We start from the raw sequence: 14,508 nt of genomic DNA, 5'->3' as shown, positions 1-14,508 counted from the left end.
GAGTCGAATATCATATCTTTGAGTCGAATATCATATCCTTGAGTTGAGTATCTAATCTCTGAGTTGAGTATCTTATCCTTGAGTACTTCTGAGTTGAGTAAGTTTGAGTAGTTTGGAGTATTCCTTGAGTTGAGTAAGATTGAAAAGAGGCAAGTATGTTTCCTTTTTATCAAGTTTCAAGCTTATGTTTATGTTTTAGAATTCCCCTTACATGCTCGTACATTCCACGTACTGAGCCATTTGGCCTGCATCTTTTCATGATGCAGACACAGGTATTCAGGATCATCAACAGGAGCTTCGTTGATACATCCGAGAGTTCGAGTTAGCTATGGTGAGCCTCATTGCTTCCGGAGGATTCCATTTACTTTCAGTTGTTAGGAGGTCGTGGGTATTGTCCAGACTTCCATCATTGTCATTTAGAGGCTTCATAGATAGACAGTAGAGTTTTAGAAGTCTTCATTTATTTTGTTAAATGTTTTAAAGACTAAAGTTGCCTTTTTATGGCGAGTTGTATATATTTTATTATACATAGTTTTCTTTGGACTTAAAGTTTGTATTTAAGTCTTATGAACTTTTATTTCAGTTTTTAAGCTTTGTATGCTTGAATCAGTTTTCCGCTTGTAGTCAGCCAGGATGAGGGTTCGCTTGGGGACCAGCAATGGTCTTCAAGTGTCGGCCACGTCCAGGGTGTAGGCTCGGGTCGTGACAGCTATGATCGTTTTATTATTTTAGATTGTAATCGTTCAACTTATGACTATTATGTTGACTGTTGTGTAATGTCATGTTATTCAAGCAACAATGATATTGATGTTATTACATGACATGCAAGATTAGGTCACATAGGGCAAGATCAAATGAATAGGTTGACAAATGAAGGACATTTAGGTTCTTTCACCAAAATTTATATGCCAACTTATGAAAATTGTCTTGCTAGAAAGATTACACGTAAACCATTTGGGAAGGCTAAATGAGTCGAGTTCCCGCTTCAATTAATTCATTCTGATATTTGTGGTCTAATAAATGTGAAGGCAAGGTCTGGTTCTACATACTTCATTACATTTGTTGATGATTTCACGCGTTTTGGTTATGTCTATTTGATTTCTCATAAATATGAAGCACTTGAGTGTTTTAAAAGATATATAAATGAAGCTGAAAATCAATTAGATAAAAGCATAAAGGCTTTAGGAACTGACCAAGGACGTAAATATTTGTCAAAACAATTTGAAGAATTATGTGTTGAAAAGGGTATTATCAGACAATTAGCTACTCTTTATACACCTCAACAAAATGGTGTAGCTGAAAGAAGGAATAAAACATTATTGGACATGTCAAGATCAATGATAGTGCGGACAAATTTGTCTATCTCTTTCTAGGAAGATACATGATTGATTGCGGCTTACATAATGAACAAAGTGCCTTTTAGATTATTTTCTTCCACTCCTTATGAACTTTGGACCGGTCACAAAACAAACCTAAATGATCTACGACCGTGGGGTTGTGAAACATATATAAAAGATTGCTTTGGTGAGTTTGGTAAACTAAGTCCAAAAGAAAAGAAATGTATCTTTATAAGGTACTCTGAACGCTCCAAAGGGTATGTGTTCATTGATGAACTGGAGGATGGAAGTATTATTGAAATTGTATCACGAGATGTCATATTTTTGGAAAATGATTTTCCCAAAAAGGGTGAAATAGATGAAGTTGAGCCTTTCTACAAAATGTTGAATTCAGAAGATTAGGTAATGTTGTCGGACATACTTGATCATTCAATGGATCAAGAAATAATTCCTGGTCCAAGTGGGAGTTATGAATCCCAAAATCCTATAGAGGAATCTGAACATCAAATACGTAAGAGTACAAGAAAATGGGTACCTAAACAATCTTTTGAGATAGAGGATTATGTTTTCTTGGTATCTCCTACATAATTGGATGAACCTAATTATGTAACTGAGGCCTTATCGGGCCCTGAAAGGGATGAATGGTTAAAAGCGATGAAAGAAGAATTAGAGTCCATGAAAACAAACAAAGTACAGGATCTAGTTGACCTTCCTGTGGAATGTAAAGCTATTGGGAATAAATGAATTCTCAAAGTTAAATGCAAATCAGATGGGTCGATAGAAAGACACAAAGCACGATTGGTGGCAGAAGGTTTTACTTAAGAAGTTGAAATATACTATGAGAAAACTTTTTCACCCGTTGTGAAGTTTACCTCCATACAATTACTTTTAGCTATTGTTGCACGTTTAGATCTAAAATTACACCAAATGGATGTGAAGACCGCTTTTCTCAATGGAGAATTAAATGAGAAAATCTACATGGACCAACAATAGGTTTCATTGTTAAAGGTCAAGAAAAGAAAGTTTGTAAATTGAAAAGATCAATTTATGGCCTAAAGCAATCTTCAAGGTAGTGGTACCTGAGATTTCATAAGGAGGTGATGTCATTTGATTTCACCATGATCGATAAAGACCATTGCATCTATGTGAAAAAGTCCAATGAAAAATTTGTAATTCTTTCTCTTTACGTAGATGATATTTTATTAGCTGGAAATAATTTGAAGTATGTGAAAACTGTCAAGTCATGGCTTTCAAAATCATTTGATATGAAAGATATAGGTGAATCGGACTATATATTCGGTGTTAAGATCCAAAGAAATCGTTCCAAGAAATTTTTGAGTTTATCTTGAGAAACTTATATAAAGAAAATATTGGAACGTTTTCGAATGAATAGTTGCAAATCCATGGATACTCATGTAGCAAGGGGTGAAACTTTAAGCCTTGAAATGTGTCCAAAGACTGAAAAAGAAAAGAAAGACATGTCTCGAGTTCCTTATTCTAGTGTTGTGGGGAGTTTGATATATGCTATAATGTGTACTCGCCCCGACATTTGTTATGTTGTGAGTCTAGTTAGCAGGTATCATCCAATCCTGGAAGAGATAATTGAAAAGCAGTAAAGAGAATATTCCGATACTTGAAGGGAACGACAGATTATACACTTTGTTATACTGGATCTGATTTGTTCATAAGAGGTTATACAGATGTTGATTGGGCTGGTGATCGGAATGATAGAAAATCAACATCCGGTTTTGCTTTCTTACTAAATGGTGGTGTTATTTTATGGAAAAGTAAGAAGCAAACTTGCACAACCTTTTCAACCATGGAATTTGAATTTGTGGCTTGTGCGTCTGCGGTACAAGAAATTGTTTGGTCAAAGAGATTCTTTGAGCATTTGAGTATTGCAAAGGATTCGAAGGGTCCCTAGATTCTATATTGTGATAGTCAAGCATCTATCGCATATACGAAGGAACCTACATATCAAAGCAAGACCAAACACATTGACATCAAGTATAACTTTGTGAAAGATGTAGTGCAAAGTGGAGAAATAACTTTACAATAGATTCCTACACGTGAAATGATAGTTGATCCTTTTACGAAGGTCATTTCTAGAGACCTGTTTGAAAAACATGTTAAGGCTCTAGGTTTGCGTAGAATATGATGATACTTCAGTAGTGTAAAATAACTTGATTGTTATAATATTCTCTTTTGTATAATACTATTGGATTTATATTCAAATATGATATGCATGTGATAATTTATAAGAAATAAAGTGTGTCGAACAAGTCACGAGATTGGCTCTCTCACATGAGCAATCGCCTCTCATGTCGGGGAACGTGGAGAGATGAGTTTCACCACCATATTATGACTTGTTTTATGATCCAGACAAAAGTTTCTCCAAAAAAATGAGTTTAAGGTACTGAAGAGAGAAACTAGGGTTAAACATCTGGAGGTGTTTAGACCAAGGTCTGTACGATGTTGAATAATCGAAAGAATGAGACACACACACCAATATAAAGTGTAAACATCGTAGCACGTGTTTCATACCACGTGTGTCAAATGATCAATGGGTCAATGAAAGAATGGTTGCCTGCTTCTTCATTGTGTAAGACCCCGAAAGGTTAAAATGACTTTTCAATGAAATGCCCTTTGACCTTTTATTGTTTCTTGAAGCTTCAATCAGTGTTGCTACTTTAGCATGTTACTAATAGCCATGAGAGATTCGGCAAGGCAGTACATGTCTAGGAAAGCAGTTGATATGGAACAAATAGATTCGAGTAGAAAGGGAAAATGATTAAAATGAACAATTCAACTTGTATACATATGTCGGCTATTACACTCGAGTGTAATTGTGTGTATAACGTTAAACATGAACTCGAGTTCACCTCTTTAAGAGGTTGAGGGATCGAATAAGTAACTACTGAAGTAGTGAATAACGTCTGGGGTATTGTGAGTAATAGTGTCCTTAAAATAGTAATGAATTATTTCCACATGTGATTGAATTCCTATGTAGGGCTTGTAAAACCTTAAAGGTAAGCTCTTCATGCTTACAGGTCAGACGAACTATTTGTCGTATGAATTGTTTGTCTGATTGATATTGTTTTGGCTTGGGTCTTGTCCACCATGTGCGAAGTGGGAGATGTAAGTTTTGGGTCATGGGTCGCCCATGTGGACCGACCAGACCTAATATGTTTTGCCCTATCCAATTTAATTAATTGATTAATTAATTAATTGCATAATCCTTTTAAAATGATAAGGGAGAACAGTTACAGAGTAACTATTCAACCTCCCCTTAAAAGACACCTAGTGGGAGTCACATTGGAAAGGGTGAGAACGTGAAAGGAGAAGACAGAAACAAAAACAGTAAACAATATCACTCTTAGATCAAAGACATCCAACAAAAGGACATTTAGTTTGTAAATCAAACTTTGTTTCCTAGTGATTCAAAGAGGGACTTGAAATGCAATCCTGTCAAAGTAGCAAAATCAACGACTTCCGCTGCAAGTTACAAGGTACACATCTTGTTGTTGTTTTGCCTTTAAAATTCCTTCAAGTGCTTTCTAGTCTTACCACAAATTATTGAAACAAGACAATTTTGAATCAGTTTTAAATAAATCAAAGAAGGCGGAAAATAGACAATTTCTAGGTTCATATGCATAATACCTTTCCTTCAACATAATCACGGGACTCGAGGGGTACCTAATACCTTTCCTTCAACATAATTCATTACTTGGATTTTTAATTTGTAGATCAATAAAATAAAGAGTCAACTTTTTTTTTATTAGAGATTAAATAAGGTAACTTGGAACACTAAAACTCAATTCCAAGTGACGCCTCTAATTTAATAAATAATCTTTTTTCAAAACATCATTTTAATTAGAAAAAATAGGCATATGACAAATTTATCAATATTTTTAATATATACCTCAAGAGAATTAGATCAATATTTAATTCGGATTACATGAAAAAATATGTGACAAAAAAATAACAGGACGGGTTGATAATGTTTATATCCTCATGTGGTGCTTCCTTCCTAACATCATTAATTAACAATTTATTAATGGGACATAAATACAAGTAAGAAACCTAACTATTGTTTCTCTCCTTCAAAAAATAATGATGATAATTAAGGAAGCCTGTACAGAAGTAGGAAAATGAAAATTATCTTAGTTCAATTAATGCATTAATTACTCTTGGCTTACGTTGCAAATTTAACATTAAAATTAAATCGTATTTATGCAAAAATTTTATAGAAATTGTTGAGAGTTGTTGAACAAACCGTTAAACAATATGTTGATGTTAATGTGGAGAAAAAGTCCATTATTTTGGACCTTTTTTTTGTTCCTCTTCTTTGCTACCTCTTCCCTCGCTAAACACCGTGGTATTTTGTTTGTCCTTTTCTTGTTTCGATATGTTTTTCACATCTTGAATTCGTCTCTTATTCTTCTATTTTTCTTTCAGTCAGGAATGTTTATGATCATTCGGCTTGGACAGAGGTATTAAAGTCCAAATAAGTTGGAATCAACTATGTATATGAATCATCAGTGATCATATTTTTTCATTTAAATTTATCTCAATCTATATTTAAAAAAAGTACTATAATAGATATTATGTATATTTCTAAGAAGTAATAATGCAAAAAAAAAAAATATTCTTTACATGAATTATGATATTTAAATTTAATCATGTCTTGATTTGTTGATAGTGTCAAGCAGAGCCAGTGGCACAACTTTACAATGGAGGAATATTAAGAAATAAATTTCCTATATATCAACCGGTCAAAGATATCAATGGAGACATGGTTGATTCACCTACTTTATCCTTGGAAAATCTGTCTCAAGGATCAATTTATTCCTTCTCTAGTTAAGTTTCATATATATCGATCGGTATTACTATTATTATTATTATTACTCTCATCGTTATTGTGTTGTTTGTATGATCTTCTTATAGTTTTGTTGCTAACATATTACTCCGTCCGTATCATTTTTTTAGTCTAATTCAAAAGAATGTTATACGAGGAACAATTTATTCCCTTTCTTCGTCCACTTTTATTTGTCAACTTTGCTAAAATTGGTATTTGCGCAGGTTGGGTGAGAGTGAAAAATGTAATTTCTGCTTTAGTAACAGCTACAGTAAAGCCAGACAATAAATATGCAAAATGTATAGGAAGTGTTATAGCCAAGAAAGGATGTTGGTCTTTTCTCAAAGGTGGTTTCCTTTGGGATTCAACTTCCAATTCTTCTGAGATAGATTTTCAGGTATTTATTTATATTAAGTCATGTTTTTACCTTTCCAAGCAAAAAATTGCGTATTCTTTTTAATCTTTTGCAGAGTTCAGATCGGACTAAGAAGTTGGTGGAGATAGAGATTATTAATTATTCCTTACAGCCATTCACCGAGAGAGAATGGAAATTAAATCAATTTGAAGGGATAAAAACGGCAAGAATAACTAAGCACAACATTTATAACTTATTTGACTCAATTAAGTTATAGGAGTAGTAATTATGTAGCTGTCTGTATTTCAGGAAAGGAAGCGTGGTGTTACAATACATGTTGTTGATAAAAATGGATTAAGGGTGCCAGGAGCAGCAGTTAAATTAAGCCAAATCTCAACGGATTTTCCAATTGGAACTATGATATCGAGAACCATTCTGGGAAATTTGCCTTATCAGGTCTGTTTTTTTGCTTTTATTTCTTGAGTGACCATTTGAAATGAGGGAAAAATTTGTTACATTAAAGAGAGAGAATAATGTTATTTCAGGAATGGTTCCTCAAGCGATTCAAAGCAACAGTTTTTGAAAATGAGCTCAAGTGGTACAAGACAGAGCCACTACCTGGGCAATTTAACTATACTGTAGTGGATCAGATGATGAAATTCGTCCGAAAAAACAAACTTATAGCCAGAGGACATAACATGTTTTGGGACGACCCTGTGTATGTACAAGATTGGTTGGAAAACATGACGGCTCCTCAACTACAAAGAGCGATGAAATCTAGAATTAAAAGTGTGATGAGTAAATATAGAAATGAGTTTTTTCACTGGGATGTGAACAATGAACTCCTCCACTTTGATTTTTATGAGAAAAAACTAGGACCTAAAGCTACTTTGGATATGTTCAAGAGTATGCAGCGCGAAGATCCACTAGCAACTCTGTTTCTCAACGAATACAACATTGTTGAACGTTGTGACTCGAAAGCCAATGTGGACAGGTACATTGATACGTTCAAGGAACTCAAGAAGGGCGGAGTGAAAGTGGCTGGTATTGGGCTAGAGAGTCATTTTTCTGCACCAAACCCCGCTTTCATGAGAGCTGTTCTTGATAAATTGGCAACCCTAAAGCTTCCTATTTGGCTCACAGAAGTGGACGTTAGCAGTATGTATGGACAGGAAGAACAAGCTGTATTCCTCGAGCAAATTTTGCGAGAGGCATTCTCACATCCAAGTGTGAATGGGATCATGCTTTGGACAGCTCGTAGCCCAGGAGGTTGCTACCAAACGTGCCTTACAGATGAGAAATTCCAAAACTTGCCAACAGGGGATGTTATTGACCAACTTTTATTAAACGAATGGACAACGGGGACTAAACGTGGCAAAACAAATGAGTTTGGTTCCTACAATTTTCGAGGTTTCTTAGGCGAATTCAAGGTTTCAATCCTTTACAATCGCACAATCGTTAATTCTACCTTCTCACTAGGCCATGGTGTCGATACTAAGCACATTACCATTCATGTTTAGCCCAATCTAGTCAAAATATAATGTACCTCTCAATAAATTGAACAAGAATTATTTCACTTTTTATGTTTGTATGCTTAAACAAACTAGATTTAACTCATGCTTTTCTCAAAATCTTGATTTTTATCCCATTTAAAATTTTGAGTATAGAGATTATATTTCAAATTAATTTTCACAAAGTATACACTCTCAAATCACATCTTTGGTTTCATTTGGTTTTGCCTCACATTTGGTTAACCCCATGTCACTTTAATTCACCTTATATCCAGAGGAAAAAACGAGTGACTAGTTATCGTTTTACTCTTGGTACTATTTGGCTTAAAGCTATAATTATTTATCTTGACGAAAATGATATAACCACAATTTTATCATTATGAATTGTCAATTATTGTGACTTATAACAATTTTTACGTTGTTTTTAAATATATAAATTTTATATTAAAAAAACATGAAGATTTCATACTCAAATTCACAATCAAATGCAAATTGTTTTGACTCTCGGAGTTCAAATTGTGTCACATAAATTAAAATAGGAAAAATCGTATGAAATAACAAACTATTAATTCAAAATAAATGTTATAACCACAGTTTCATTTAATTCTAATCCGATCCGTAGCAAACACTTTGTCATTAGCCTCTCTCCCCAGAAATCTCGCTCACCACTCTCCAGAAATCTCGCTCGCCACTGTCCCTCGTCTCTCTCACTCTATACAAACACAAATATATAAATTGTGTTTGTGTTTGTATAAAGCGAGAGAAAATATATTTTCGTCCTATACACTTATAATTATACAAATACAGATCTTTCCCTACCAAATCTCTTTTGCCTTTCTCTCTTTCTCTCTTTATACAAACACAAATTATATAAATTACAATGTATAATTTGTGTTGTATATAGTGTGAGAGAGAGATTTGATATACAAATGTTTTATTTCGATTCAATTGTATACAAATTCAAATTTTATGCAGATAAACACAGTCATTGATACATATGCATATTAGTTACATATATACAATTATCCAACTGATATACATATACAATCGCTGCACTTTTATACAAACGAGATGCCTGCATGCGATTTATACAAATCTGATGTTCCATAGCAAACATTGCTATGAAGCGCAAATATCAAAATTGTAGCTATAGAGCGCTAATATGATTTTTATGTTTGCTAAACCTAAAATTTCCTCATTAAAATATATGGAGTATTTTTAATTTTTTTTGGGCAGATGGATGCAGGGGTGGCTCAATATATATGGAGGCCTACGGCAAGATTTTAAATAAAGACCTAAAATCTAAATAAACTTCATATGTATTTATTTAAAATTTATTTTCTTAGACTTTTTAGATGTAAGCAATTAATAAAAAAAAATTAATAAATGATTTCCTTGGAAAAAAATTATTCCAACCATTAGTTTTAGGTAAGATTTTATCCATTCAATGTTGAAAAATATCATTTTACTAAGACAATCATTATATGAATTGTTAAGATGATTCTATAAGTAATTAATTGACAAATTTTAAGTAAAGATAGGAGTGTTAGAACCATTCATTTTACTAAGACAATCATTATATGAATTGTTAAGATGACTCTATAAGTAATTAATTGACAAATTTTAAATAAAGATAAGAGTGTTAGAACCATAAAATATGATTCGAGAAGTTGATAAGTTGGTCCACACTTTAATATGCTTGTTGTAATACTTGAAAGTTTAAGAAGATCTAAGAAAATAATTTGCAATTCACTTTGTTCAACACTTTTCGATTATTGATTCATATTTTTGACATAGTGTTATTCTAACATATCAAAAAAATTTAAAAGGAGATTACTAAAGGAGTTAAAAAGAATAAAATGATTTCAAAATAATTCACAGTGTTCATCATTTTTCAACTATTGATTCATATTTTTGACAAAATATTACTTTAACTTATAAAAAAATTGAAGAAAAAGAGTACAAAAAAGTTAAAAAGTATCAATATTAGCTCAAAGAATATAAGAAGGCAAAATATTATTGATTTCTTCTATTTGGATGGGGTTAAAGAAAATAAAATAATATAATTTTTTAAAAACATTTTTATACTTTTTATTATAAATAACTAATTTTTTCTATAAAACTTTGAGGCATATGCCTTATATTTTAGGAAAAACTACATAATTACACATACTTCAATACCATATTTACTGTTATTACCTATACTTTCAAAATATTACGTATCTTTCCACTAATTAAGAATTTTCAACCATATATTGAGGAAGATACACTTATATACATGAATTTTTGCTACCAGATACACTAAAATAGGGAGAGACATGAGCGAGAATGGGGAGGGAGGCGAGTGAGATTCGTATGTATCTCAGATACATGTAAATCATATTAGATACACACTAGATATATGTATATTTGCATGTATATGAAATACCAGATACATGTGAGAGTGGCGAGCGAGAGTTGTTATGTAATCCCAAATACATGCGAATCAATTTGGATACAATGTATCTAGAACAAATTTGACCCTATGCATCATGAGATACATGTATTTAGATGTATATGAATGTATCTAGACGCACAAACATATGATAAGATACATAATTTTGCAAACTAAAATACATCTAAGTAATTAGCTCATAAACCAGTGAAATTTATGTAAGTTCCCCATTTTCTTATAGCATCAAAGTCGACCCAAGATGAATGGGGTTGTCACAGGATGGCTCAAACATATCATTGTCCTAAAGCCAATTTCAAATTGATGCCTTAAATTTTAATTTTTTTAAAGTTTATTGTACATAATCACTTTTAGAAGAAAAATGCTCAACTTCTCGATATTCGTGATGATAAAGTCTACCTATATTTTATCTCTTTCAGATCTTATTCGTGAGATTACTTTCTCCAGACCTCATTTGCGAGATTTCACTAAACATGTTGTTATATAAAAAAAAATTATATTTTCTTACAAATAATACTCAGTATTTAAAAAAATATATATTTATTACATATTATTTCTTAAAAAATATATGAACGCCTCAAATTAGGAGATTTAAGGCTACCGAGGTTTGGGTTGGGCCGTTAATGTTGAAGCAAATCATGTGCATACGGATGAATTAGGCCATCGTGTGATCAATGATCATTAACACACAATTATTAACTTTAACTTTAGCGGAGATAGAATAAGTGACAATTTTCATGTGCATTCATATGCTAAATAATTTTTTTATATATAGTTTGTTAAATCATCAATATGTATATTATTATTAGATATAGAACTTAGATAAATATTTTTTTCTATTGACATATATTAAAAAGAGACAAAACAAAAATAAATATATTACTTATTTATGGTGTGACTCTATGAGAAAGTAATATTTTTTTTTTCTCATTTTCTTGTTTTCTTTTTTAAAAAAGTTTGTTTCCTTCTTACTAAAATGTAAAAAATTAATGATTGCAATAATGATGTCAATTAAAATGCCCTATATAATTTTACTACATCTGAATAAGGTAATCATTCATATATTGTTTGCATTGTGAATTTCAGAAGGCAAAAAAATAATTAAGATTTTCCTTTTTACTCTACATCATAGCACATGCATGATTATATATTAAAAACAATTCTATTTTACTCAAAATCATAGCACATGCATGATTATATATTAAAAAGTTTCTATTTTTTTCAAAATCATAGCACATGATTATATACTATTATTCTTGATTATGTATAAGAGAACAGAATTATTAGAAGGATAAAAAAAGATGTAATTATAGTGGGAGATGAGAAGTTAATTAAAAAAGAACAATTATACTGAAAGATGGGAGGTTGATTAATTGAATTTAATTATTCTTTTTGGCTACTAAAAATAAAATAAATAGATGAATAAAGGAGAAAAGCTATAATAAATGAGAAAAAATTATATATAAATAGTCTTCTAAGCTCTACATTTATTTGGTTATTTTTCTGCTAGTCTGGGACAGGTCAAGATTGAGCCTAAAGCCCAATGAAAAAAATCTATTATTGTGTTGATTTTAGTAAAAATTAGGCAAATGACATAGTATAAGAAAGAAATTATTTCCTTTCCCTACTCTTTCATTAATTACCAAAAATCCCTTTTTTTAGTGTTTTTCGGACACATAATATAGCAGTGTGGACACTTAATATAGCAGCGCGAATACTTTAATTAATAACGGGCGGATACTTAAATTATTAAGTTGTTAGCAGTACGGATACTTAATTAACGGGCGGATGCATAATATATCAGCGCGGATACTTTAATTAATAACGGGCGGATACTTAAATTATTAAGTTGTTAGCAGCACAGATACTTAATTAACGGGCAGATGCATAATATAGCAGCGCGGATACTTTAATTAATAACAGGCGGATACTTAAACTAATAAAGTATCCGGTTAAGTTGAATTGGGGGAAAATAAGGGATTTTTGTATTTTAATAAAAGAGTAGGGAAATATTGAGAATAGGTAAAGAAGTGTTGTGTATTTAAGTAAGTTTTCCTTGATTGTATTAGGACAGGTACAAAGGGCAAAAATTGGGCCAAAAGCCCAAAGGAGGAAATCAGTTCACTTTGTTAGTTATTAGGACAGATATTAATGGGCCAAATGCCCAAAGTAGAAATTAGGCCCCATTCTGAACTTGTCTCGATACTGACAGTTCAGGGGATAACAGAGAGAGAAAGGAAAAGAAGTAGCTCCAAAAGGAGACTCCACCTAGCTAGCACGCTCCTCACCTCAATGCTACACTTCGGCAGCTACAAACTAAGACCTTTTTCAAATTACTATTCCTGAGTGCAGGTTCGGTGATTCATGCCATGTCGGATGAACAAGATATGCAGAAGAAGTGTTGGCCCAAGCGGACAAAACCAGATTTGGGTCCAAATCTTTCTTTTCTTATCTATTTAATTGTTATTATGTGTTTATTTGTTAAATTGATTTTAAGGTTTCAAAAAAAAAAAATTAATTCCTCAAAGGATAACTATTTTGAGTTAACTATCTAAATTTAAATAAATGTTTGTTTCTTTTTCTATTTGACTTTAGAATATTTGCAAAAGATAGTTTACTTAGTAATATTTTCTTTTTCCCTTTCCCCTTAATGTTTTTTTTTTAAAATTCTGAGTTTGTTTATTTTCTAAATCTAATTAAGCATGTATTTTTAATTAATTAGCCAAATACTTTAATTACCGGATAACCGCAAGTTAGCGGATGTTTTAGGTGCTTTCAAACCCTTCCTAAAACGTTAATATGAACCCCCTAACCCTTTTTTCAATATTTTCAATTGATTTACTGTTTTAAATTTTTGAAAATTAGTTTTCTTAATTTTTCTTTAAAAATTAAGTGGCGACTCTCTTTATCAATTAAAACCATTGTTAGTTAATAAAACACTCATAGTACAAGTTCTAAGAGAAAGTTAATGAATAAGCATAAACAATCCAAATACATGTCTTTTAGTTGTATCGATTTGTTTTTCCTGATGTCTTCTTATTTGTTGATCTTCTATAATATCGTGTCTCCATATAAAAAAATAAAAACAATTAGAGAAATGGTAGTAACTTTGTAATACAATCGGCTATAACTTCAATACGATATTACCGATACCATACCAAACTAAAGTTTAATTTACTGTTTATCGAATCACCGAACCGAAATTTAAAATTTTGATATTTTATATCTACTTTTAACTATCAATTACCGAATTACCAAACCCGAAATTTGGAAAACTCAAAATACCGAACGCCCGCACCTACTTGAGAGTTAAGACAGTATTCTAAATTAGTAAAACTTTTAATAATTCTGTTCTCTTATACAAAAGTGGGGAAATTACATAAATCACATACTTTTAAGGCAAAATTATAATCTATCCCTTAGAAGTTTATAATTACAGAAATCCCTCAAAACGGATACAATAATATAAGCGTTGATACATTAATATGATGCGCGAGATACATTAATCGTTAAGTAATATACATTACATTCTATACATGATACATTATTGTCACACCCCAAATCCGGATGTGATGGCACGTGTCCATTTCCCACCGGACACGTCAGCCTAACCCAACCACAACGATAGAGAAGTAGAACTACGAGAATAAAAGATAATAAATAAGCAGAAGACTTTAATTAAGACTCAACATTACCCAGAATTTGGTTGTCACATGTACAAACCTCTAAATACAGAATTCGAATAAAAATATACAAGTCTCAGAGTATAGTTCTCGAATAGAACAAAACTGAAAGTAAAGATAACTCAAGGGCACGTCTGGAATGAACCGCTACCTCTCGAGTATGTCCCGAATCTCAATCTGCTAAAGAAAATACTAAGCCGAATTTGAGAGAGCTGTCAACCTACACAATTGTGTGGAAGCAAGGGTGAGTACCGAAAATCACAGGTACTCGCAAGTAACTCTAAACTAAGCAAAACTAGCAGCTACAAACAA

At 32.0% G+C, this 14,508-nt stretch overlaps 1 protein-coding gene across 1 annotated transcript; it reads left to right on the top strand.

Moving 5' to 3' along the window:
• The first annotated feature begins 3,156 nt into the window (after positions 1-3,156).
• On the top strand, positions 3,157-8,085 carry LOC125861351 (endo-1,4-beta-xylanase 5-like). Its single transcript, XM_049541271.1, has 7 exons — positions 3,157-3,253; positions 5,796-5,830; positions 6,040-6,196; positions 6,420-6,592; positions 6,666-6,773; positions 6,860-7,006; positions 7,096-8,085. Exons 1-7 carry the CDS (start codon positions 3,157-3,159, stop codon positions 8,068-8,070), a joined length of 1,692 nt encoding a protein of 563 aa, XP_049397228.1. The 3' UTR covers positions 8,071-8,085.
• The last annotated feature ends 6,423 nt before the right edge of the window (positions 8,086-14,508 follow it).

Source organism: Solanum stenotomum, chromosome 4 (genome assembly GCF_019186545.1).
Source record: "Solanum stenotomum isolate F172 chromosome 4, ASM1918654v1, whole genome shotgun sequence".
NCBI lineage: Eukaryota > Viridiplantae > Streptophyta > Magnoliopsida > Solanales > Solanaceae > Solanum > Solanum stenotomum.
This window is presented reverse-complemented; position numbering and strand designations above follow the sequence as displayed.